The sequence below is a fragment of the Leiobunum rupestre genome, chromosome 8, assembly GCF_980474605.1.
Source record: "Leiobunum rupestre chromosome 8, qqLeiRupe1.1.hap1, whole genome shotgun sequence".
NCBI lineage: Eukaryota > Metazoa > Arthropoda > Arachnida > Opiliones > Sclerosomatidae > Leiobunum > Leiobunum rupestre.
Genome location: NC_143391.1, coordinates 15,053,398 through 15,081,072, shown reverse-complemented (window position 1 = coordinate 15,081,072; position 27,675 = coordinate 15,053,398). Strand labels below are relative to the sequence as shown.

The 27,675-nt window shown below is 43.4% G+C and overlaps 1 protein-coding gene across 5 annotated transcripts in view; it reads right to left on the bottom strand.

The window, feature by feature from the left end:
- The window catches only part of LOC149932471 (neural cell adhesion molecule 1-like), a 34,901-nt gene that overhangs the window by 4,743 nt on the left and 2,483 nt on the right, over positions 1 to 27,675 (bottom strand). For 3 of the 5 annotated variants that reach the window (XM_090156403.1, XM_090156404.1, XM_090156405.1), the window contains exons 2-10: positions 24,502 to 24,621; positions 23,091 to 23,426; positions 20,351 to 20,461; positions 19,848 to 20,054; positions 12,067 to 12,363; positions 9,560 to 9,850; positions 8,806 to 9,093; positions 7,013 to 7,303; positions 5,153 to 5,281 (exon numbers count right to left, since the gene is read on the bottom strand). In XM_090156403.1, the coding sequence (XP_090012529.1) occupies positions 5,153 to 5,281; positions 7,013 to 7,303; positions 8,806 to 9,093; positions 9,560 to 9,850; positions 12,067 to 12,363; positions 19,848 to 20,054; positions 20,351 to 20,461; positions 23,091 to 23,426; positions 24,502 to 24,592 (2,041 nt within the window). In that variant the 5' untranslated portion in view covers positions 24,593 to 24,621. The remainder of the gene's footprint in view (positions 1 to 5,152; positions 5,282 to 7,012; positions 7,304 to 8,805; positions 9,094 to 9,559; positions 9,851 to 12,066; positions 12,364 to 19,847; positions 20,055 to 20,350; positions 20,462 to 23,090; positions 23,427 to 24,501; positions 24,622 to 27,675) is intronic. The other 2 variants (XM_090156406.1, XM_090156407.1) reach the window with 2 other exon arrangements.

The window sequence follows — 27,675 nt, the reverse complement described above, 5'->3', positions numbered from 1 at the left end:
GGAGGTTACGTTTAAAAAGTGAAAGGGATTCGCTATATCGTTTACCACCTGACTAATTTCCGCGCGGTTAATTAAATGAGACTGGATCTTATTAAAAGAATATCCTTTTCTAAAATCTTTTATTGATATTTCAACGTGATAGGTGACTAAGCCGCTGTACATTTCCATGAAACTACCCTCCAGTGGACCGATCAATTCCAATTAAAAGCTCTCGTTTGCACCCCTAATTGTACATTTCTCATTGTTATCAAAATCTGGCGGTTTGAAGGTCTCGTACGAGGATTCTAGAAATGGAAGGCGCCCTCTTAGGAGAGAGAAAGCGCGCCAAAAAAAGGAACCAATATAAAAAACCCAACTCCATAAAATCACCGTATTGATCAGGATGCATCCTTGGTTAATCAATATTGTTTTTGGGGACCGTTGTCGGATGATGGAAGCGGAGTAAGAAAAGACAAAAGAAAACGGACCCCAGTCCTGCGGGGAAAGGAAAAAGTATACGAGGGCGTGGGACTTAAAGGATAGGCATTGTATTTCATCGTTAGTTCTTACGGCTCGTTAGGCCTAGGGGAGGCTCCTTGCCTAGTTAGTCAATTAAGACTGGCCTGTTACACGTCTTTTGGCTTACGGAAATCATTAACATTTACGAAGGCATTATAGGAAGTGGATTTTTCGGATCTCTTTTTCTGGCACTAACCCCGGCCTCTCTCTTCTCCGCTTTTTATATTTCTTTTATTCAGGTAGGCTCTCCTCGGGCGAAGAGAGCATCTGCCTATTATCCGACATTTTGGACTCATTGAAACCTTCAATTAAGAGGAGCCCGCGAAGAAAACACGCGAAACCCCCCTCCACCCCCGCTGGAAGGGGTCAATTTGCCGTGTTAAACCTTTCTTTTCCTTATTTTTTCTCCAGATTCTTCTCTTTCGGGCTCTAACGGTAACCTCGTAGCGGGGTCGTAGCGGGGATGAGTCTAGGTCGGCCACTCTCCTACTCGTATCGCAACTGCCAGGTATCGTTGGATTGGGTTTCTACGTCTCTCCGGCGCTCTTTTCCAAGACTCGTTCCTTTTTCTCCCCTCGTACCGGCAGGAGAGTGTATCCCGGCGCGCGCGAGCGGCCGATTGCGGCAAAGAGATCTTTCGACGTTACGCCGGTAATAGATTACGTGACCGTCCTCGCCGCTGCAGCTCGACGTGTCATTTGACACGAAGCGAACTTTTTAATTACGTCGCCGTCACTTTACAGCCGCGAGCCTCGACCCGGGATTCGGATAAAGCCAGAGGCGAATAAAAAATATATATATAAAAGAAAAGGGGTATTGACGCGGAAAAGTCACACCGTTTGTGTGTCTTCTTATTCTTTTATTACTTTTAAGCATCTCTACCGCAACTTCTTCCTCCATTAAAACTATAGAAGGGGAGACTGCGTACCCGGGGTTTCCTGTCAGGGCTTAAAATAGTGGGAAGTTCTAAAATTGGATTTGGGCAGTGCTGTTTATCGGGAATTTTTCTCAACAAAGTATGAAAATTTAAAATAGCTGATTACCTCATGGGAAATGTTGACAAAAACAGCCAATTTTGCTGTTACTTATTTACAGCCCTTTTTTCCCTCATAATTTTGTTAAAATATTCGTCATTAAAATTAGGTTTTGGGGTTTTAGTTTAGTTTGGGCAGTTCTAAACTATTTTAACCCCTGTTTCCTGTTATCCGCGAATCCTTATCAGATACCACCCTTATAGAATCTAGCTACTTAAAATCTATCCGAAGATCAGAGTTTTCGCACGTCGATTCTTGATCCATTTTTATCAAAACCTTTAACCTAATACAGGAATTAGAGCTACTCTATTATATTTCTATTATTATAAAAATATTATATTCAAACATATTTTGGAATTTGACAAATTAAAAGAATCAAATATGCATATCCGAGAATATTATTTAAATTATAAATTTAATTTCATCCATGTTCGGTAAGGGTCTGTTGTTAGTGCTCTGGTAAGTATCTCTACCAATTTATATTTTTCATATAATTTTTGATTCTATGGGCAATTTCTATTTAATGATTAATATCTCTGCATAAAATAGTTACTAAACGATAATAATAATAATAATCAGCTAGGCTAACACCCGAGGCACCCAAGTCATCTAGCGACTTATAATGCCTTTTCTGGTGGCCGGGTTACAATGCGTTGGAGGGTGGTGGCAAGCCCTTTATGCCACGCGAGATGCAGCTCTCTACACTAACTATTAATGGGGACATCACGATTTAGTAAGTTTATGTCTCGGACTTTTTTTGCGTTTCCTTTGTATTCGGTTGACTTTCTGAAAGGAATCCCGCTAATTTTCGCTACATATTATAAGTCAGAACGTGGTGACATAATTTATATAGAAATTGTTGTTGTCCAGAAATTTTTTTTATATTTTACTAAATCGAAAAATCGTCTGCTAAAATCCGCCACGGTTTGTTTTTGACGTAACTAGCACCAATCACAGATAGCTTTGACTAAACATAGAAGTTCAACATATTTCAACCCAGTTTTGATAAATAGGTCACAATGTCTAACGGAAGTGGTAATTTTACACAAAAAAAGAGCTAGAAGCTATTTCGGGTACCTTAGTAGCCGATGATCAGTAATATATTTATTTATACTTAGATATAATGAATATGTGGGTTTAGGGCCCCCGGTCACGACAGGGGCAATGCCACCTATTGGGATTTCAATCCTGACAGAAAATTTAAATTTAATGGAACGAGCATACTGGCAGTCAGAGAGGCAGGTAGGCAGAAACTTTAATATACGTTGAAACATTTCTTATAGATCTTAAAAGAAATTGATTTGAAAAAATTCAACGGTTATATTGTGTAAATTGGCGCGTGCTTGCTCGGAAGGGATAATCTTATTGGCTAAGACAAATGCGGATAAATATTGCTAAGCCCACGTGATTCTATTTTATTATCAGAATAAATAATTACACGTGCGACGAAAAAATGGGCGATATCATCGAGATTCACGCGTTTTTAATTTAAAAACCCTTCCTTTTGACGGTTTTTATTTTGGAGCGAATAATTTCTTTTAGCGTCTATTTCTAAGCATAAATAACTAGGTTCTCGTTCGAGCCTTTCTCTTATAACATAAGTCTATAATATTGTTCCATAAGTTTGTCACTTAGCAAGCGGACGCAAAACGGCGACGAAGCCCGTAATGTAGTCTCAGTAAAATTGTTGCGTGTGAAGAATAGGAAGTGTCACACTTATGTAACAATATTATACACTTATGGTTATAATTTTAAGAATCTAACCACTTTCATCGTTTTAATAAAAAAAGGCTTCACTTCCTTTAAGGTAAACAGTTTTCCTACTCTTTTAACATTGGACTCTCGAGAAAGCTGGTACATGACTTCCCAACTGGTGTCGTTCTTTGATGGAAAAGGATGGCGATCTACTATTCCTCAATTCGGCCGAGCAATATATACGTATATAAATGGTATATTTTATTTCGCCCCAGCCCCCTTTCTGTTGTCGTCTTTTGCCATCCCCCCGGTTGGCGAAGTTTAATCTGGAATTCCGGGGCTCTTTCTCAGACAAGCGGGCGGAAAACGGCGCCTATCGGATTTTTTATTTATTTATATACGATTATAAGTATACGGAAATCGGCCGCCAAACGGCTATATAGTGGACTCGCGGGGCCGCGATTGCCACTTTTTCCCCGGTCGGAGAATAACGATACCCGACAATACGGGAGAAGCGCTATGGCGAGGTAAAGTTGGCGTCCCGCTCGAAGCTATCTCCGTCCGCGAGTGTGATTGTAAGGACTTGACAGTGTGGGATAACGAGAGAGTCTAGTAGGCCTATAGGCTTAACCCTGATCGTCAATACGGGCGGGAGGGTTGTCTCTTCTTCTCTCTCGCGGAGCGTGTAGGAGAGAATCGTCCAAAAGAGAAAAGGAGAGCCTTGATCAAGATTGACGCTTAGGGTCTGGTTAGACGGCTATGCCCCCCGCCGCCCTCGCTATACGCGTCTATCTTTTCGAACTGTTTCGAAGCGCGAAGAAAAGTCCTTACAGGCCCATTGGTGAGAGAGAAAGTGAAAAAATAGAAACAAAAAGAGAGAGCTAGCTTAGGATGAAAAAAAAAACTTTCGAGTGAGAAGAGAAATCGTTTTCTCGCTACAAAAACTGGCAAAAACCCTAAAGGTTTCCCAGTAGAATGGCCGCTCGGAAAGAAGGCAGGCGCGAAAAAGGAAAGATATGTTTTAAAGGATGGAGGCTGAGAACGAACTGGCCGGACGATCTGTTTTCCCGGCGGGGCTTGACTCGTCGTGTCTCTGTCTATATTTTCTTTTAAGAAGAAGAGAAGCGCCGGCTCGCTCCAATAGCGCGCGCGTCGCCGCTGACTGACTATGAGACCTTCTGGCAACCCCGTAACACCCTCTCTAATGACGTAACTTTTCAACGAGCCGAGAACTTGGCGCTGGAAAACGCAATCCTTCCCTCTCTCGCCATTTTCGCCTCCTCCGCGTCCTTTCATCTTCCGTCTTCCTCTCTTGCACCCCCGATACGACTGCTTTTCAAAGGTTTCTCAAGCTTCCCAAAACCCCGATCGAACCTGTTCTTCAGTTTCTTAAGAAAAGGTTTCGGGATTCGTTTATTAACTCTCAACTCGGACGACGTCTGTAAAGAGAGGACCCCTATCCTTGTTCCCTGGGGAATAAAACCTATAGACTTATTTCACCCGAGGGTTTTATTCTACGGAATCGCATCTCCTAGGTAACCGCTCAACAACTCATCCTCGTAACGTATAAGGATTTCAATATTCCGCAGTCGTGTTTTTCGAATTTAATGCCAGATATTCCTTTATTCCAGTCTAGTTGTTGATACTTTTGACTCAAATTGTTTAAAGCTTTACGAAACTCCTAGTTTTGACACGCAAATGTAAATGTACCAGTTAACGATAATACTATTTCCATTCGCGTATCCGTTAAAATTTTACTTCTTTTAAACATTTCATATAGCTCTTTACAACTTTTGCTTTTTCAAGACGTAGGCTTTTTGGTTGTTACTTGTTATAAAAGGGCTTAGCCTTTTAGAATATTCTCCTCGGATTTCAATTCTATATCGTTCTAGTTTGCTGTACATTGAAAAATTGACTGCACTCACATTTTTTGGTTTTCCTCATGGCTCTTCTTAGCGCTAAGATGCCGATACAAGCCAAGAGTAAAAGGGCAGTGACGCATCCCAGAGTAATTTCTAAAGCAGTCCCCAAAGGCGTCAAACTCGTGTAACCTCCTGCGTATAGAAAACGAGACACTGTTATATACATTATTATATACAAAAGGCTTATATGGGTTTGCTCTATAAGGCGTCTCTTCGCAACGAAATACCGTACACGTTATAGTCTTTAAAAAATTTCTAATAACGAATATGATGGATTCTTAAAAATATTCGAGCGTTTTTTTTCTCTGTAACGTAAATTTTGCGTTTTGTTTGTTGCGAGAAAAGCGAAATATTTTCCCATCCCCTCCATCACTCCGTTTATCTATTATATTTTTTAAAGAGAAAATCCAAGTTGTCAAAACACATTAAGAAATGACATCTTTAAGGATCGATTCCGGAGGCCGCAACCTAATATTATATCTAGCAACGCGAGGGGGAGGTCTTTCGTACCCCCTCATCGCTCGCTCTAGATAACGAGCTGACCCCATTTATTTAGTTTTTCGTTCTCTAACATGGTGCCTCCTTGTAAGGAGAGAAGGAAGGCCGCTATACCGCGGAGGGGGGGGGGCAGGGGGGAAACAAGAAAAGGAAACCTTAGTAGAACGCAGGCATTGATCCCGCGAACCATGAAAAAGTCATCTCCGAGACTCCCAGGTTTCCTGGGCGTCTATATTCTTCTCTCCTTTTTACCTCCTCTTAAATTTCCAGCCACGAAAGAAGGGAGCCAACTCCTAGGTTTTTCCCGCCTAGAAATCGGTATTTATCCTGCAAAAGCAAATTTGGTTTCTTATATACGATTGGCGTATGGCTCGTGCTGAATCGCCTCGTATTGTACGAGATTTTTTCTTCCTTTCGCACGCTCACTGCGGGGGTGTCTCTCTCTCACTTTCCGAAAGAGAACTCTGGGGAGATACGCGAGATCTATGGAAGCGAAAGGGCGTTTAGCCTCCGGGGAATTCTGGAGACTTTTTCTCTCCAGACTGCGCTCCTGGCTCGGAGCTTCGCTGCGGCTGAAGTCGGAAATCGTGGGGGCGAGACCCGCTGCTTTTTTCGCGTTTAAGGCACGGCCTGAATTCCATTTCGGGTATCTAGGCGGGCCAGCGTCATCAACGCTTATTCAAAGCTGGCCACCCGCTTCACCCCGAAAAAAATATTGCCCAAATGGTTCTTCGAAAGGCCACGCGACGTCCTTTACACTCCCCCCTTTCGAGTTAGCGTTCAACAAACTCGCATTTACGTTGACTATAACGTTCACAAATTTTCCTCGGGCGTTTGGAAGTGGGAAAACTCCTCGGGGATATTTAGTCTATATTATATCGGCGTACCCTTATTCCCCCACCCCCGGTTTATCCCGTTGTTTGTTTACTCGCTCGCTCGCTCGAGGGGAAAGTGTTTGCGCGAAGAATTCGCCGTTCCTTCTTGTACGTAAAACGACTTGGCGACACTGGTACTGGTTGGCGATGGAATTGAAAAGACAAACGAGTCTTTCTCTCGGGCAATAACCTTAATTAGGTCTCATCTCTCTTACGCGACATGTCCAACTAGCTAATTTAGTAAAATAGCCGCTACACGTGTGTAACGGAATTAAAAACCGGTTTCCCGTACAACGAAAGTATTGTCCAGAACTTTGGGGGAAATTTCGGCGAAAATGTTTGTCGCTCAACCAGCACGTGATAGGATCGAGCCTAATTCGGCGCGTTCCGAGTCGGGGGCGCTAAGAGAACTCTAATCTAATATTTGTTTAAAGAATGAATCACCAAACGACAGAGAGAGAGAGAGATCTAGCTGTAAAGAGAAACTAACCTATATTGGACACGGGCTGGCGCTTGGTCTCTATAGACATGGTGATGGTTTCGCTTTTCCCTAATGAGTTACTGGAGTAAACGACAAATGTCAGATAGGTGGCCGAGGGCAGGTTGCCGACGAAAAACCTCGGTTGCGTCGAGCTCAAGTTAGCTTCCAGCGTGCCCTTCTTGTAGACTTCCATGAAATACGTGTCACCTTCGAAATCCCCGTGGCCTACATCACAGTTTAGTGTCACGCTATCCATTGTAACGTTATCAAAGGCACAGTTACTCACTGGATCCGGAGGTCCTAAAAATATTTCGACACTATTAAGTTTGCGAAGGTCTCGTTGGTGAAACAAAGAAATTCAACGGGGATCTATACGGAGGAAGAGGTCTCGTCTGATAAAAGCGGATCTCTTTTTCCGACGATGGCGGAGAGAGAACGCGCGTTGTCGAAATTGGCCCAGAGTCATTTCACCGAAAATACCTTCTCTCTTGATGGAGCCTAGGCTTAGAGCGAACTAAAACTTCCCTTCATCTCGCTGGAAATATTAACCGAAAGAACGGGGACGCCGCTGCTGGGAAAACTCGGCCGGGTGGACTATTACCAACGACGGAGTAAGGGCAGTCGGCCGGAGAGTCTAAGGGCGCAGTTAGCCGCCCAACGACCCCGGCTTACCTAAGACGAAAGTAATCAAATTCCCCAAACACAAATGGTAAATAGGAAGATTAGGTCTAATCCTTCTTTTCTTCTTCCCGGATGTTTAAAGAAATTTTTCATTTATTAATGCGGTTGCTCGAGGCATAAAAAAAGACACTCAACGATCTAAAATAGACGCGCGACGGGGAACTAAAGGAACGATCCCGGGGTTCTCTTTTAGGAAAGAACGCGAAATTGGCGAGCGTGCCATCCGCAATCTCCTCATCATTCCCGCTCGCCATCGGCCTTCATGATCCCCTTTCATTCTATTCTCATTCTGGCCTCGGCCATTGATGAAGGGAAGTCTGGTTCGTGACGCATTGATCCCTTTTCACTATAAAATGAATGGAAAAATCATTCGACTAAGAATATTAGATCCGCCAAAAAGAGAGAGACCGCGGATACGATCTACTCCGCGTACTCGGTTTTTATTTTTCTCGGGAAGACGAGAGGAGGAGAGAAAGCTCGGTTTCCCATTCCTCTCGAAAAACCCCATTCGAAAACCATTTCCCTTTGCAAAAGTTCGTTTAGGATCGAAGCAAACGATATTTTAAGCCCTAGGAAGAAAATAAATTACCGTCTTAAACTTCTCCGGCAGCGCTCGCAACCCGGTCCCCCCCCCCCCCCCCCGCCCTTCATCCTGGCGCGTTGCTTCTTCAAAAAGCCTTCCCGCGCCGCGTCTTCAAATATTCACGAATCCGGTGCTTAGCTACTCTCGCTCCTAAACGCCGTTCCCGGGATTAATTCAGTGGCTCTTTTATTGAAAAAGAAACACCTATTTAGTGATTTTAGTCGGCGCCACCGCCTCGCCGCTGTATTAAAAGTTCGTTAAAAATGAACGATTCTTTCCGAAGCCGTCTCTCAAAAATGTTCCGCCGCTTCGCGAAATAATTGCCATTTAAAGGGTTTAGCGCGCTCAGCTTGGCCAAAAATCCAAAAAGCAGGCACCATGTTTACGTAGATAAAAACCAAAACGTCTTGGGGGTGAAAAATAGGGAAAAATATGACGGCTCGGTGTTCAACCCGTAGCGCCATCTAACTACGCTCTTAGAAAAGGCGCGATGGGGAATTACGGGTATAACGAACGGGAATGCTTTGATTTTATCTACCTGCGGGTATAACGGAAAAAATACAAGGTTCCTTTTGGACCCCTACGATGTTCTTAGCCCAGCAGTACAAACTGCCAAAATCCTCGTTGGTCTTGGGCTTGTAATTGGCGACGCTTCTTAGCTTATTAGTGAAGAAACTGGATATGTGCTTCTTATGGTACGTGTTGTTGAAGATCCAGAAGAACGTCACGCCTTCGGGATCGGCGTCCACTTCGCAAGTCACTTTCAGAGTTCGACCTTTCGAAATTCCGTACACTATCTTTTGGCCTTCCTTGCATACCGGTGAAACTAGAAGCGGATATCGCGAACTTGTATTTAAACCCATATACAGCGCACTCGGAGAGATACTTACCGTGCGATCGCGTCACACACACACACAACACACACATATCACGCCGATACCGAAGTATACGGCGAAAGAGAAATCCGGCGAGGATATATCGCTAGCCAGTCTATTCGAAACCGATAAAGGTACACTCGAGACATCCGGAAATTCCGGCCAGCTCCATTAGAGAGAAGCCAAGATCCTTCCAGCCCGGGGTCGGGTTTCGATTTTAAACGCCCCTTAGTGCGGGGTTAACCGGCTCTCTATAGCGATAGACTGGCTAGAATATACCCTCCTCGATGTGAAAAAGGGGGATTGGATATCGAGAAACCAAAGGAAAAGGTTTAATTTAAAGTAAAAGCGAAATAAAAGAAATTGGGTATCGGTGAACGGGAAACTTCGAAACGAAAGCAGTATGTAATGACCTACACATTACCGACAGCGTCACCTCTTGGCTGGTCTCTTTGCCGACCACGTTAGTGGCGGAGCACTGGTAATGACCGCTTTGTTCGCGACTAATATTGTGCAGTACCAAGGAAAAGTTCTTGATCACTACGCCTAGTTTTAAGTTGGGCCGCAAGGGTTTTCCGTTAAAGTACCACGACACATCCAAAACCCAAGGGTTCGCCGTTATGTTGCACACTAACTCCACTAAACTGTCTTCGTAGATCTCGTTCTTGTCTTTCAATTTCGGGATGCTCACGGAGACAATTGGCTTATCTGCGGAGAAAGAAAACGGTTAAAAGGGTTTTAGCGAAGGGATTAAGTCCGCCCAGTTTCTAAATTAGAAGAAGCTTCTTTTTATCCTTCAACGAACTTACGGAGAAAACCGTGCCAACGATAAGAGACTAAAAGATTCGCGAGTTTCCGAAAACCGAAGTACAGACAGGATGGCGAAGGTTACCAGCCTCAATCCCGTTAGAATTTCTAACTCGTTTAAGAAACTTTATCGCGCCACTGTGACAGTGGACGACCACTCTATATTATAAACTATCTCGACTATATGTCGCGTTCGCCTAAATAAAGATAGACGTAATTTCGAAATGTCGTTTTGGTCGATTTTACGCCTTTTTAACCAATAATCCCAATAACCAAAGGGGAATAGAGGCGTCGTTGGATTTTTCGTCTTTAAATTAAACTTTTTGGACGTTTGATCCTCGACATGACAGTTGCGAAGAAAGAAACTTTCGATTGACGCGGATAAAAAAAGAATTCAATGATGCGAGTAAGTGGCAAGAACAAAACCAGAATTGATGTTTTTTCACTTTTTCTATATATCCGTACGTTCTGTTCTATATATCTCTCCTATATATAATTCGCGGGGCGCGTCAGAGTCCGGCACCAGTCATTCACGCGTATCACTTCTAGATGCTCTTTAAAAAGCTCATGCATCATTGGCACCCGCTGTCACCCCTTTTCTTTGCATTTTTCTTTGAAAAATCTCTAACCTTTAGTCTTTTTTCCCGTTATGCCGGTCGACTGTTTCTGATACTCCTTGGCAGGGCTCGGAAGCTACGCGGAGAAGGACGCGAAAAGGAAAGGGAGATAAAAAAAAGGAGCCATCTCTCGCTATTATCTTTTACCGTCTTGTCCTCCCGCGCTCGACTCATTCTGGGCATCGTCCCGTTCCTCATCATCGAGAAAGAGAGCGAAATAGAATGGAAAATCCTTAAAACCTTCTTTCGCTTTTAACTCTCGTTAAAGAGATTTTTTCGTCTCCTTTTCCTCGAAAGAGAAATGTTGGAAATCGCGTCCGGATAAGGAGAAGAATTGATTATGATCAACGGTAAAAATTCGACGTCGCGTTGAAAATTAATGACTTTGGCCCGTCGGGTGGAAACGCCTAGCTCCGGGCCACGGTACTACCCTACTCCGTCTCGAGTCGTCTAAATCGGCCTTCGTAAGCGGATTCGGATCATCGTTTTAAAGATGACAACGAAAATTTATTAGAAGACCGATAATTGAGACACGTTTTTCCATAACGCTTCTCCGGGAGGAGTAAAATGATCTACCGCCCTGGAGCCTTCGTTCTCCATTATATCAGATACGGAGGGATTTGTTATCGGCCCTTCTCTTTTTCCTCTCTTTCTCCGAGACGAAGATGAAAAAAGGCGGCAGTCGGAGCTCTACAACTATTACCACTTTTTTATTTTGCCGTAATTTACGAGATAGGACCATAAAAATAATACATTTTTATAATCTTTCGTTCCATTTTAAAGCGAGAAAGAGGGAGAGAATGTTACGGGCCCGAATATAATTTATCATCATTTGCGAGGGGGTGCGGATATAAATATCCTTTTGAAAAACAATCTTATATTAATCTCTCCGGGGGCGCCGCGTGTTCTTGATAGCGTAAGAATACGCTATTTTGTCATTCCCCTTCCATTCTTCGAAGTTACCAGGGTTTCCGAAAGGGGGCGAAAGTGAAGGATTCCGGATGATGGTGGAGCTACATACGTGTTTTTGGAAAAATTCGGTATACACGGAGCGGCTTAGCTACAGCAGCGTGACTCAAAGTACTTTAGGTAGGATTATTTAAAACTCAATACGGTGAGAGAAGGTGGGCTTCTCTTCGAAGATCACTCCCCAAATCCGCCCAACCCTCGCCATCGGACATTCTTCGAAGGCCTAACAGAAATCGTTATAAGCTTCGCTGCAAAGTCGAACCTTTCTTATCGGTGCCAATAACTTACACGCGTTAGCTCCCTACTCTGGACCACTTCCACCCCGAACCCGCTAAAAAATACCTTTTCCTCTTCGCGGATCTCGTAAAGGCTCTTTTTTTAACGATCGTCCAAAAGATACTTGGCGATCCAAAGACTCCGGCCTTCGTTTTTTGACCCGAGTAGATAACGCGTCTTAGCCGTGGACTTTTTTTCTTAAAGAGATTCACGACTAGGAAAGTATCGACGAAGAAAATGGTTATCGGTACTCACAATAGACTCTTAAAAGCAAAGCGGCTTGCTTGGCACTGTCGGGAATTCCGGGGTTGTCCGCTCGACAACTTAAATGCTTCCCATCGTCTTCTCGCTCCGGTTTGATAATTAGCTTGCTACTGGTCAGGTTACCCCTGGCCCACGACTCGGGTGCCGCCCCGGAAATATTCTGGTTGTCCTTTAACCATATTATTCTGGCGGGTGGTCGAGCACCCACGGCTTCGCAGACGATTTCGGCCCGTTCTCCGGCCGTAAGTGGTCTCCTGGCAGTTGATATGTGAACGTCCAAAGGTTTCACTGCGTATTCAATATCCATCCGAGAGAGAGACGCGATAAAAATGTTGAAAGATAAAATAAAGATACGGAATATAAGTTATTATCTGGGAATAGTAGCCAATAGCGAGGAAATTCCGCGACCGCGTTTCGCTTTCTCGTACGCGACCCGAGAAGATAGTTCCGTATTCTCTCGTTAGGCCTATCGGGGTAGTCTGGTAGATACGCGGGATTCTGGAGAGTAAACAGAAAAGATAGAGAAGAGGTTGGCTGTGTTATGGATGTTTGCTTTTTAATAAAATACCCAAGCAGAAGGCGAACTTTTATACGCTATGAGAAGAGTACCCGGGTTTTTAATAGGCAAGCTGGTTGAGCGTATAAGAGTCTTCTGAGCGTCGCTGGAACGTAGGATCTGTGGGCGGAAGGAACGAGGAGGAGCGCTTTTTTTTCTTAAAATGTGGGTGTACAGTTCAGTGGAGAGCCATAAATCAGGCTTACAAGGTCCGGCGCGGCGGTGCTGGTTGCGTGCAGTCTGCTTTTACGCTAAAGCGTGTGTTGGTTTTCGCTCGTGTCAGATAGAATTTGATCTCCAGTTTTTCAAGCTAGTTTTTCCCCGCAGAGTCTCATCGTCGTTTCTATTCCCAACACACCGTCTCATCCCGCTGGGTCCCTTCCTCTCTATAATGTAATCAAGCGTCCCTCTCTGAGAAACTTGAAAACAAAACACCCGTACGGTTTTACTTATTATTATTCTCGAATGTAAAACCTCGTAAAACTTTCCCTAACCATAAGTTAAGTTATTTTCGTAGAATTGGTTGGTATTAAAATATAGAGCGTAATTTATGGTCGCGGTATAAATCGCTTACTACTTTTCGGTAAAAGCAAAATATTTATCGTCCAGACCAAGGTAAGGGCCATTTTAACTAAGGTTCCGGGAGGCTTCCCCGAGCGGCGGGAGTCCTTGTTAATAATGATAAATGACCAAATTAGAATTCCCGGGTCCACTAGTTTTATTTTCGCAAACTGTCAAAGAAAGGTCAAAGATTTTTTTAACGCTCGAGTAAATAAGGTCTACCGTGAATTCTCTATAATTTAAAAGCGCGCCGTTTGTTTCTACGGAGGCGTCGCGCGCTCTTGGCGAAGAGTCAAGCGTCTGGCCTCTCTTTAACGCGTTATTTTAATATCGCTCCGATATATCAGACTGGGGATGGTAGCGGGGCCAGTGATTCCAGGAAAATTTAATGATTTATAAAGCTTCTAGCGGCCGGTTTGACTCGCATTAACAAGGCTCGGGTAAGCGTAAGATTTAATCTTAAATATATTAGATCATTAGAAGCGGCGTGGAGGCCACTACATTTTTCTAGTCGAACCACCGAAGCGCGGTACCATCTGATACCACCGCGCGATGCGGGACCCTTTAGCTTGGTATCGAGAAATTAGCTTTGCCCAAATAGTCTTAAGTCGCCTCCGCTAGCCGTCCTCGTTCGTCAACGGCGTCTATATGGTGCCGGGGTTTATATAAATTGTACGCGCGCGGTTCGAAAGGGTCGTATTCTTCGGCAGACTCGTTTTCTCCAATGTCACCACTTTTAGGAAACCCCTTGACAAATTGTTGGGTTGGCTGGCCACGATGTCGAAGTCCGCTCCTCTCGTCTTTCTTTAGCCTTTGGCTCGCGGTAATGGTTTGCGGGCCGACCATATTCGGACATTTTACGGCAACTCCCGAACGTATCCTTCGGGCTCGTACGAGGCTCCGAGTTTGCGGTTTCGGGATGACGAGTCACGTCCGTCACGAAGTTGCGGAAGCGGCTTAAGCCTATTTCTCCGAAGGGAAACGAGCTAGATCAAGCGCCGCTTATCCGCATCCGCCATGCCTCGCCTAGCTTTCTCGCGTATAAAGAGAAGCCGATTTTCTATAATTACCTTCCCAGCAGTCGAGCGCGCTCTGTGTATTATAGACGATTACGCGGCAATGTCCTCTTAGCACCACCACTCGCATTTTCCCCAGCCTTTTATAGAGATTATAGCCTGAACCCTATCGTTACTGAAAATTCGAATAATCGCTTGTCCCGGGGAAAGGTCGTATAATAATAAAAGACGAGCTATATTGCCACCCAGCAGCGACTCTATCCCGCGAAACGGAAGATTGTAGAAGGTTAGAGGCTGAAGAGAATCGTCAAGAATTTACGCTTCTCTCCGAGCCTCTTTAGATCAACGGCGATTTTTATCAGCAGAAATCTTATTGTATATGATAGTCCTTTCCCGATATTGACGACTTTAGAATTGAGCTGGAAAGAAATTAAGTCTCCGATTTCGTTCTTATTCTCATTATATCGTCAAATAACCCTTTATTTTTCAACGATCAATACGATACGTAATTTCCAACTTTTGCTTTTATTTCTAAACTTTGAATAATCTTCTAAATTTATTAAGGTGCTTATACTTAAAGGGGAACGGTCGAGCTTTAACCAGTTAGATAGACCTATAGCCCGATAAAAACTAAAATTTACGGCGAAAACCGCGTAAAAATATTAAGTGGTTAATTTTTAATAAAATAAAGAAATTTCGGGAAATTGGAAAACGCGCGTCCACTGCGACACCCTGGGTACGTTCAGCAGAGCTCATCGGACTCACAGATTACTAATCGGTGACATCGGTTTCCTACTGTACGCTTTGTCGCGTTTCCGGTTTTGACGTCACGATAGTCATCGGTTACTCACCGAAGTCATCGGCTGGAGGAGTCGGTTTTTCTGATGACTGACGTCATTTCTGACGTAGAACTACTATAAAAGCTACGGCATTTTTAAAAACACCGATGACTGAATAAAAGCGTTCAGCAACTTACGACGTCATTATGACGAAAAAGCTCATCGGTGGAAAATATCAAATCCATCGGGTTTTTTTCCGTTGACTGCTGCTGAACGTAGCCCTGGTAAGAAATCGGTGAGACAGAAAAACAACATCAAAGCGCGCGCTGCTGAAGACTCGAAAAATTTGTTTTTCACGCGCGGCGCGTTCCAGATATACAAGACCTAAGCCTAAGTTGCGCGATTTTAAAAGTTAGGATAGTTCGCAAATCGCTCACTAAGGTGCTGCTGGCGCTGGCGATTCACCCTAAGATGGCGCCGAAAATTGAAACCCAAATACTTGGCGTTATTTGGCGTTTCAACTTTTTAAGCCAAAAACTATTTTTTCAAGACAAAATAAGGTACGTGTAAGCATATTGAACGTCTGCTGATCTTTTGATACGCAAATAAGGCGATATTTGGAAAAGCTTGGCCGTTCCCCTTTAAGAAACCTTATTCTATTTAATTTTTAAAAGGAACTTAATGATACGAAAATTGGTGGTCTTTCATATCGAAATAGGTTCTAAATAATACCATTAATCCGGGTCGTAAAAATGTCTAGCAGCTACCTGAAGGTCCGAGGATAATAGTCGTGAATGGAGTACATTCCTTTTTTTTTAAATAACCATTACACCACTACACTATCAACAATTTAAAATGATTTTTCCAGAAACGTCTAAAAATAGGTTTTAAGCAAATTAACTAAAAATGTCGCTATATATCGATGATTTAGGGTATTATTGAAGCACAAAAGCCTGAATAATGGCTCCTGGCGTCTGTTCGCAACCGAAAACCAACGTGCTAAGACGCGATAGCCACGAAATTAGGTTTTTATAGGTGAGAAAAGCGATAAAAGACTTTTATTCTCAGACGCGTAGAAATAAAACGACGAAGAACTCTTAATTTTATGAAGGGTCGTAGGTACGCCTTTCGTAGTCGCGTAAAAGGAATTGTTTTTACTGGAGAAAATGATTTAATCAGAGGGAAAAAAGAACGGCGAGGGGAGAAACTCAACATTTGAGTCGGTTCCGAGCAATTGTCTCCGGAATGAGCGAGCGCCGTGTTCTTTTAGTTTTATTTATGGTCGGTGGTTCTCTTCGCGTTTATAAATGGCTCCAACTTCGAAATACACCCGCGAGTTCCCCATTTTTACGCGGGAATAAATATTGATATTAGATCTATAAAGGGGACTTTTTCCTTTATATCTCCGTTTTTATTACGGCAGTACAAACTCCGGCGTGTATACGCGTGGAAAGGAAGGAAGGTGGTTTGAAAGCTGGCGCTTTTCGGTTCAGTGAAACGTCGGTCCGGCTGTGACCGTCCAACGAGCGAGATTTACCGATCCATAAAAGAAGGAGTAAAAAATAAGGGGTGAAATTTCCGCAAAACAAATCGCGCTTAGTTGTAACGAGACAAAAAAGACTTAAGCAATTGACACTTTCTGTCAGGGGATTTTTTCGATCCTTACGGCGTCGTGTACCGTACTAGCTGGAGTAAGACTTTTCACCGCCTCTTCTACTTCTGGACGATAAACCGATTTTATGGAGCATAAAATTGAAGACAGAGACTGGCTGTGTAGCCCCTAAACCTCACGCCGTAGTCTCGGAATAGGTGGGAAAGATTTCTTTGCTTTGGCAAAAATCGCGTGAAACCGCGCGAAATATCCCTGGCTAGCCCGCGTATACGCTTTGACGCAATCTCACTCTTATATAATCCTGATTTAGAACTCTCTAGAGCGGCTTCTTTTGTAGCTAACTTTCTCCTTGTTTTTTTTGTTCCTCGGAAGGAAAAAGTCTAGGCCCGGAATGACTATTAGTCCCGGATGTCCAATAGTTTCGATAGTGTTTGAAAGATCGATGCTGAGCGGGGAAGCGCGCTTTTTCTTTCCTTCATTTGCATTCTACTACTATTAACGGCGAGAGCTAGTAGGAAGAGGGAGAGTATGTAAAAGATGGAGGAAAAAAGTTCTTTAAAAGAGAATCCGGAAAGCCGCCGACGCTTCGCTCCTTTATAGACCAGTATATATAGTCTTCCTTTTTACTAGCTAGTCAGCGGAACTTGTTCGACCGCGAAATATTCCGGGCCCGCGAAATTCTCCTCCTTTTCTCTAAAGGTCGCGTCGAACTCTTCAAAAACTGCCTTCTTTCCGCTTTACTATCCCATATACTTCCCCAACTAGTGTTTTCACAAAGTCTTCCCTTTTAGTTCGCGAATAACGGGAATACGAGACACCCCTTCTCCCGCGTTCGAAGCTTGCCTCGGGTTTTCGACCGAAACGTAAGAAAAAAGGAGAAACTTATTAAAGACGGGGCTCTAAAGTACTAACTCAATTAGAGTTCACGGTCGGTAAGGGTGTATTTAGGGGTGAAATTTTAATTTGATTAAAATACGCTACGGTTAGTTTAAATTAATTTAAAATGTACCACTTTTATATACTAACGTAAATAATATTGTTTGATAAATTAAGTTACGCGCTTGGCATTTTCCCGTATTTTAATGTTAATTTGTTTTTTTTTATTATTCCTTTTCAATTTAATTCCCCATTCGTTTAATTTCAATATAGCTCGGTTGATTTTATTAAATAGAGCGAGAGAGCGACGCGAATATAAACCGGTCGTTTTATTTACAATCGGTGCCGGGAATTAGGATTAATACTTTTCGTTTAACCTATGTAAATTTCAAAACCCCGCCGCGAAGATTTAGGGGAATCGTCGGGTGAATTCTTGTCGTTACAATATTCAAGCTTCGTAGCTCGCCCTCTATGAATGTGGAAAGGAAGATAGGTTGAGCGGAAGTGTAAAGAGAAACCCCCGTCCTAGGCGCGCTTTTGGAATATGGAGGGAATGGCTGAGATATCCAATTTCCATAATATAGCTTCGCTCTCACTCATCCGATGGAACTGCAGCCACGGCGGACGCCACATCATAATTTCCATCCTATTATCGACGCCCGAAAGGGTTAGTTTTTGGGAAAGGAAAAGTATAGAGGGGTGAGGAGCGTGGCGGAGTGAATCGAGCTGTCGCAGCCTGAAACGCGCTCTCCTTTTCAGAATCCGAGCCGTTCATTTGTTTCCTTCTAACGAAGGATTTGCATAAAGCTAATTACATTCCTTTCTGAACGGGTAAACAACTCGGGAAATGGAACAGTGTATGAATCGAAAATTAAATTTAAAGTGTTCATGCGCGAACCGGATCGCTGGCTTCCTTCACCCTCGTCGAATCGCGCCACCTTCGGTACTCGGCGCGGATCGAATGGAAGTCCCTTTAGCTCGACATCGCCGGGTTGTCCCTTCCGTTTTAGACGCTCGCTCAAAATCCAGAATTATATAAGCTTCCAGTTTACGCGGTACGTTTCGCCTTTCGCCGCGAATATAGGCCGTAGTCGCGATACCGCGTATCATCGCCGCCACTGTGTATTATACGTAGCGAGGCAATCTTGTACGGGGCGCTGGGCCGGCTTTATTATTCGATACGGCTTCGGGTTGGAGCGTTGATTGAGACGGATTCTCGCTCTCGGAAATCAACATTCCGTAGAGAATGTAACGTTAGAGCGGGTATCATCGATCTCTCTAGGGGATTAGTCGCGTATTACTCCAGGCGTCAAACGCGAATTAAACGCCGAGCTATTTCTGCCGCCACTCCTCCCCCGCGGCGCTCCCTTCAAATTCGTCCCGGCTTCCCGAGACCTTTCATTGTTTCCGATGGGGAATTATTCCAAATGCGTTCTCGCTCTCGCGTACATTCCGCCCAGCAACACTTGGCCCTCCCCCGCCACCGCGACCACCTTCTCTCGGGATCTCGCGAAGCGCCGTCTATCGGTTCCTTCCCCCGGTGACCGCCACGAGGCAAAATTTCGAACAATGAAAAAGAGCAAACATGATTAGTAATTCCAATTGATTAGGAGCCCGATCCAATTTAGTTAAAATATCTGGAGCGTAATTAATTATACATTTTGAAACGAGAAAATTAGCCAGCGGATCTTTCTCTTTTAGGTTTTGCGGGAGAGAAGATTTTATTGGAGGCGGCAATTTAGTTTGACCGGATTTCTCTAAATGACCCAGTTTCCCACGAAGCGTCGTTGTCACTATACGCTAATTTCGAAATCGTTAAACGGATGCGGCTCGGTATTATAAATGTATTATAAAGGACGGGTTGGACGTCGCTGTTATACGAGGCGTTTTCATTTTTGTCGCGCCTCGGAAGTTAGGGAAAGGCCGTTATTTAGTTGAAGGGTGATTTCATCTCGCAAAGACAATGGGGATGGCTTATCCGGCGAACGTGGTACGGGGCGATATCGCCGCTGCCAATCTCTATACGGTCATTAACGATGAATACTTTATAGTTCGGATAACGCGACTCGACTTCTTGACGCTAACCAGTGTTACGCGGTTAGCGACGGGTAGGGTAGGAACGCAATTAGCTTAAGCCAATCGGATGATACGCCTTTTGGCCTGTGTTGGTGGACACTGGCTTCGGATCACGCGCCCTTTTACGCGTCAACGGAAGACGAAGAGAGAGAGAGAGTGGGGGCGTCGAATCTATATCGAGCACAATGAACCGACTTTTTCGTAGAGATATAATGTGGCCGGCCGATAAAAGAAATCCGAGATATTGGTCTAATAGTATATAGCCGCGTCGGAGAGAGAAAGAATGTATTACTTACAGTTTAGATCGATAACCACGGTGGTCATTAACGGCTTCGTCACGTTATTGTTGTTAGCCACGCACGCCAGTTTGGCCAGCAGATCGGATCGATGCAGGTTCCTGAGAATCAACTCGTTCTCGGAAGTTCCGTTGGCGTCCACCACCACGTAGGTGCTGTCTATGGTCTCTCCCATCCTCCTCCAGGACACGCTCGCCGGAGGACGACCTGCGAACGAAATATGACGAATAGATACGTGACGGAGCAATCACCTGCGGCCTTTATTCTATGTCGGATCCGCGGCTACTATTAAAGGATTTATCGATCGATCACGATCGAGCGGACGACATAAAATGGGACCAAAAAAAAAGGTAAATATTAAATGAAAGTCGTGTAAAGCTCTTTGTCCGGCGGGCCGCTTTTGTTTTATTCGGGTTTATCCCCTTAAAGAGGCGCTAGTGAAAAAGCTGGGCGTTTACGTAGCGGGATACTAGTAGAAGAAGAAAGCGGCTTTAGCCTCTCACCTCCAGATGCTCGGCAGGCCAGTCGCAGGTCGTTCCCTTCGTTAAAAGGGCCGATGTCTCCCGAGACGATCTCTCCGTGGGCGTCCGTGATGACTATGTTTGTGGCAGGCACTGAAAAGAAAGAAGAAGCGCCATTCTAAGCGGCAGCCACTCGACGAGAGACCAATTGAAATAATCTGGAGGGAAGAGCCCCTTACTTCTGGCGCCTCTTATTGTCTCCCTCGCTATCAAAGCCCACCCTTTGCTCTCTAACTCTATCTTCTCCGAAAAGCGGTATTTCGCGCGTAACGGAGATAGATTAGGGAAACGTCTCTTCGCTATAGAGAAACGGCCATTCGCCACGCGGATCGAGATAGATGGATAGAGAGTACAGCCTCGCGGAGTGTTTGCCTATATAACTCGAAAAGGATGGAAAGCTGGCTAGCTCAAACTATAATAATAACGTCTCATAGAAAGGCGTTGGAGGGGAGGTACCTTTTTGAGAACTCGCGATATAAACCGAGAGACCCTTATTTTCTACCCCCGGATGTTTACTTTTTTGAAGGGACGTCTCACTCCCTATTTTTATATTGAGATAAATCCTCGCTAATCCCTATCCTTTGGAAAGAGAGGAAGAGCTTATGAAAACACTTCCCTTCAAGAAAAAAAGAACTTTGATGAAAAAATCTTCAAGCTATTATTTTTCATCGATTTTCTTTCCTTTTCACCAGGAAATTATAATATCTTTTAGAAAGAGAATCTCCCCCCCCCCCCCCCATTTTCCACTTTGGAGTTTGACCCGCGAGCGTACACGATACGCGTGTAGAGTCTATGCGCCGAAGTAATTGAACCATCGGGTTTCTTTAGAGGGCCGCAGAAAAGTTTACCATAGATGCTCGCAATTGCTTTAATCTTGTCATATTGTAAGGCTAGGCTATAAGGGTAGAGCCTGAACAATGTTGTTTAAAATTTTTCTAGCCCAAACTTTTAAACTTAATGATGATAAATTCATCTATATTTAAATTATAATATTTATTATTATGATCTATTCTTTACGTCACATTTATAATTTTTGTTTTAATTCTGTTTCAACTTTAATATGTCTAAATATTTCACCAACCAATTGATTTGCGCAAGTTTAAGATCCCTTGAAAGATATTTGAGGTATAAATTACTATATAAAAATAAGTTGTATGTAGTAATTTTGACTTAAAGTTAATAGAAATTATAAACTAAATAAAAATATCGCCTGTTAACACGAGCTGCGATTTGATTTAAACATAACTAGCGTCAACCACCTCTAGATTCTGTTAAACCTAGTGGCATTAAGGACATCTTTCGTACGCTATTTTGTAATCCAGGATCTAGAGATTTTAATAGGGCTGGAATTTTTAAGATATGGCCATTGTTTCAAAGAACTCTTTTTGACTATCTAAAGTCCCTTACCATAGCGTGAAGTTTTTTTACCCTAAAGGTCCTTACTTAATTAGGATCTTCGCGAAGTTTGGCATTTTTCTTGGACGTTTAAGGCCCGGGATGTTATCCTCTCATCCCCCGGCCTGTTTCTCATCCTCTCATATTTTTGACGTTGGGTTCCTATCCTTAATACAGCTCCTTCTCTCTCGAGTATATCTTTTATCAGAGCCCGCGGGAAACATGTACTGGGAAATATATTTTCTTTATTACCGAGCTGTAATCTGTCCTCGACACCTTGCCTTCTCTTTTCAAGGAGTTTATAACGCGCTAGACTCCGAGATGCCGCTGCCGGAATATAGTTTTTCGTCCACCGCCAGAGATGGCTGAATGTATTTTTCAAGGGGGTCGCCACGATACTATTTGCCTTCCAGAGAAGTTTTATTTTTCCGTATTTTCGCGAAGGAGAAAGTTCTTTAGATCCCAGGCTTATCCTCTCTTTGATACTCCTCCCTCATTCGGAGTCAACTCGCCCCTTAAGCTTACGCAGTCAGTTTTATAAGACCGACTCTCTTTAAAATGGTTGGTGTCGGAAGAAAAGACGCCGTATATATAATCACGATAGAGAGAGAAGGAAATAAAAAAGCGTCGTATTGGATATATCGATTTTATACCAAAAATAAGCGTCCGAACAAATCTGGGATAAGAATCCTTGCCGACTTGGCAACGCGTGCGGAGTGAAGTTCAATCGAAGGCTTTTCTCCGAAAGCGACTTTTGGTATCTTTTTACACAGCGTCCTTCGCGGATTTTAAAGGTTCCTTTTTTGCGAAAATTCGGCAAAAAACACACCGTATCAAAAGAGTAATTCGCATTTCGCCCTCCCGAATTCTATCTATCCTTTTCGCTTGTATAAGCAGACTGCACTTCGCTGGATTATAGAGGGGTTACCCGGAGGACTGCACGCCAGAAAACGTCAAGCTTCGATGGAGTTGTTATAGTTGAGATTGGAATTGAGTTTACTATTTTCCATGGTTTTATTTCGTCTACCTCCTTCGGATTAGCGACGCGAGATAACGTTTCTCAACTGAGCTCTCAACATAGTGACGAGATAATGGCCTATAAAGTGTTAATGGCCTAAAAAGTCGCTTGATGACTTAGGCCTGAGGTGGCACCTTGGGTATTAGCCTAGCTGATAATTATTAATGCTACTTTTCTGAATATCAACATCGAGGTGTAGAGATTTTATATATAAATATATAGAAAGAAAGACAGACCGATTGGGGGTAAGAGGAATGCGTGCTTTAAGGGATTGGTTTCAAACGGGGGGGGGGTGGTGGTCGTTCTTACCGATGACTCTCAGGTTGACTGGCACGGTGTGCGTTCTCTCCCACCTGTAGTCGACTCGGCATCGGTATTCGCCCTCATCCTGCTCCTCGATTCGCGAAATTCGGAGAACCGCCGGCGTCGAGCTCAAGTTAAAGAGGAATCGATTTTCGCGCACCCCTCTCGTCAGGTGTTTCGCCTTCGTCAGAGGGCTGAAGCGGGCGTCCACCGTGTAGAAGGGTGACTTGGACATTCCCTTGTACCAGAATATTAAGAATACGGAATCGTCGGGCGAAGGCATGCTGAAGTTGCACGGTAGACTGGCTTCTCCCCCGATGATGGCCACTTGGTCCGCTGCACCTGCAAATCCGATATAGACCCCAACCACCGGCGTTAAGAAACCGGAATATAACTAAGAGAAAAATGCTACTTTTCCTTGCAATACTCTCGCGAAGGGTATAGAAAACCGCGTCTTGAAACGGAAAAAAAATCTAGATCGCTTTTCAGAGAGTCCACGTTATACGCCAACCGCCTAAGGGCTTGTTTTCACTAGGACAGAAACAGGACGACGGCGATGGCGGACGCAAAAATATTGTATTAGGCTTAACGGAAATTTTTTGCGTCGAAGCTAACCGTCGTGGCGTTTTTGGACTAGTGAAAACTAGCCCTTAGCTAAAGCCGAACGACGTAAAAGATATTTTACTATCGAACGAATGAAGGACGTACGAGAGGGTGGAATTTTCATCTCTTCCCTATATTCGGAAACTCCATTTCGAAATGGAAGAGTGAACTCTCGTCAATTTTTGGCTGTATAAATTGGCCTCTCTACTTATACGACCCCCAGCGTACTAAGGACAAATCACGCGCCATATCCCTTCGCTCGCGTTTTTTTTTCCTAATCAGAAATATCTTGTTTCCTTTTCGTATCGTTTAATTATTCACTTTTAGTACCTAACACTCGAGGCCCGCGACGCTTTGTTTGAATCAAGTCCAATAAGAGCGATAATTTATGCCTCGCGGGTAAAGGAAAATCTTATTAATAGAAACGAGCGTTACGAGACTAACATTGAGATTGAAAAAAGCCGGTGAAAAAAACGCGAGGCTGCCCGGAAGGTTTATCGCGAAAGAAAAAAAGCTCGGAATCATTTTGATAGAGCGGAAGGGGTTCCAGCTTTTTTTGCCGAATTTTGCCGGTCCTTAAGTAAACGAGATTAGTTTGCCTGGCAAATAAAAAGAACTTGCTCGTAATTACGAGGCAAACCCAGCAGGCCCTTCTTGGCCGCGTTAACCAGCGTCGCTATTACGAGATCTCACCCAAAGCGCGTTCTTTAGGTTTTACTACCCCCACAAAAAAGCCTCTACCATCGGTGTCAAGTTCGGACGGGGCTGATGTACGCGCAAAATAGGCTTAATTAGAAATCCACGAGGAACTTACCTAATAATATCGAGGAGAAGCAAAGCAGACAACAAGTATTGATGAATAAGCCCAACGATAATAACGAAATATATTGCTTCTTTTTGATCATAAGTCTTTCTGTTGGATGATCAAGATCTCCTGACAGCCAAAATAGAAAACCATTAATCGTGCTGCGGGCGTCATTTCCATATGGGGTTTAGCCGGGTCCTAGACGGTCAAAATCTACGCTATCAATTTAGGCGTGTTTGCGCCGCTCTTAAGGTACCCATTACCCAATTATTCGGAGACGCTTCTATTACCTCTCGGTGTTTATCATTTATCTAAAGGTCAATAGTGACGCTCATTTCTTAAGCAAAGCCACTGGGGAATAAGCGAAACTATAAAGTCCAGGGGGGGCTGAAAAGATGGTAGTCACGTGACGTTGTAGAGAACTGCAGCGCCATCTATCCTAAGAAATACGAATTATTATTAATTTTCTTTTGCTAATGTCGGTTTAAATTTTGAGCGATTCATCTAAATAATCTAATTATTATTATTATTATTTAAAACATCTTGTGGAAGTTAATTAGCTGCCTGCAGTATTCTGGAAGGAATAATTTTTTTCTTTACCATCGCACGGCCAACTATGAACACGAGTTACCAAATCTAAGTTCCCTGTGAAATGGTAGTCACGTGTTTTTGTTTTCCCATTTTAACAAGTTGGTTAAGACCAAATTTACTTTATAGTTTTGCCTATTACGTAACTAACTTACGTAAAACCCTTTCACGTTCGGCTTTTCCTCGAACACCGAAACGCCGCAATTTTGGACATCAGCTTTGTTCGATTATTTAATGGACGTTGGTTTTAACAATAACGAATGTAGTAAGTGGTTTTAGTCAGATTTTCACCGTATAATAAAGTTAATGCCATTTTAAATAAAGGTTATTAAACAATAGTCCTTAATTGATGTTTAAGATGGTTTTCGAATTAACGGAGACTATAAAGCCGTTACTGTACCCTCTGTGTTTGTGATTCCTGGGAGAAATGATCCACCTCTACAGGAAAAGAGATTACACCGGAGTGCTTTCTCCTTTTACCGGGAGGAAGAGGGGGTGAGATTTCAAAAAACGGAGGAGTGTGGTTTTTCTTCAGGGAATCACGAGGCAAACAAAGGGCTGGTCACGTATTCTCGGTTCACATTCTTGATAAGTTAAATACAATGTCCTGGTCGAAATACACGTATTTTCCCGAACGTTTAAAGTGACGTAGATTTTATTTTAACGGTCAGAGATGGTAGTAAACGCCATTAGTGAACGTTATAAGTGGCAGTAATGACTATCGAAATTAAGGGGAGGCTAAGATCGGAATTAGTGGTCGTAGCCATTATTCGGAATGACAGTACTGAGTAATTTCTCGGTATTTACGTTTTAGTCGAATTGAACCTCCCGCCGCCGCTTCCACTCGCCCCGCGAGATTACCATTAGAAACACGTACGTCGCCACTAATCAATATGATCTATAAGTCGGGTTCTCACCTCCCTCTTCGCTGAAATACGATGCCCTCGCAGCCTCCCAATGTCGACGAGGACTACGCTGGAATCGAATCGCGGCCATTCCTCAACGACGGGAATATTAATAAGGCCCAAATCGCGCTCCGATCTCGGAGCTTCCGCCCGTTTTATCCCCGACTCACTCACTCGCTCTCTCTTCTCGCTCTTTGAAAAAAAATTGATTCAAATCGTTATACTTAACTCTCTTTCTAGTTGCTTTTCTAACTTATTGACTTTTCGAAACGCCTCCTTAAAAAAATTCCGACGGGGGTGGTTAATTAAAAACAAACACGTCCCGGTCGAACTAATTAGCATATCGGATGATTAAGAGAACGAGGGGTGCCCCGACGCGCTTCTTTAAATATGGACTAGCAAATTTTATTGAAAATCGATGCCGCTCCAATTTGAATTTTTTTCCCGCTTTTTCGTCGTACTTTTTCTCGCGGCTTTTCTAATTCTGGCGGCTGACTCCAGTCGCTGCTGGCTTTTTACAACTGCGTTCTAAATACGCCACGGTCAAAAATACTAAGGATTTTTTGTTCTTCGCCCTATTGACAATTTATAAACTTTACTCTCTCCTCTTTTTCTTTGCTGTTTGCTTTTTCGACCCGATAGTTTTTAACAATGAACCGTCGGGAACATGTTCGGCCCGAAATTGCCTACGCGGATAAAATAAAACCCCTGGAATCGACGCTTCGGGGTGGCTAGCTTCCTCCCCGTTTTCGGGCATCACCTCTGGCGCCAAAAACGATTTTCGATACTTGGAGGGTAAAGCCTTTTTGCATGCATTGTGTTTCGAGTTATAAGAGAAACATAAAATGAAACGATTCATCACGGGCTTATTTTTTGCGCTTCCTCTGCCCCCCCCCCCCTCCGTCCCTCCCCCGCATTTCTTCGTCTTATTCTTCTTCCGTATATAATTTTTTTTGCTCCTCGGCTTCTCCATCTTCTGTCGTTCCCCGCATATTCCTCCTCATCCTCTTCTATACACACAGTCTACTATTTTTGATATGGATGAGTTCCATTCCGTTTCATATAACATTGCCTTTACTTTTTTCTTCTTTCCTTATTGTTCTTCAGCCAGAATGTACTTGTATAAAGGTTATGATGCGGGAGACGCGAAGGCCTCAGATTCTAGAAATCGTACATTTTAAGAATGCTATCTAACCTGACAGTTTAGCCAAGAACGTCCATATGGTAAAGGTTTCATTAATGGCGAGTATCCGTCGTACCATTTACTCGGAGAAGTTAGTCGCGTATATAAAAATAAAGCTGGTTATTTTCGTTACGGAACTTTCAATACGTTTGACTTGATTTCGGACAATCTTACGGTTGGCTCGACTTATTCCATAAACTAAATTTCTTTCTTCTTCCGGTCCTTATTCCCTTCCATAAGATAATTATTTATATTTCATAGTTGAGCTCCCTTCTTTAGTTATTTATATATCCAGAAATAAAAATCCCTAATGATATTCTCTTTATTCTCTAGTCGGAAGATCACAGTTTACCGAGATCAGAGATAAAGTACCTAAGACCACGATCAAGTCTATATGGGATATCGGTATTAACCCTATTTTGGCCCCCGGTAGTTCTTTCATTTATTTTATTCCGAAGGTAATGTATTATTTCAATATTAGGTTCGTACGAGGATTTACGATAATGA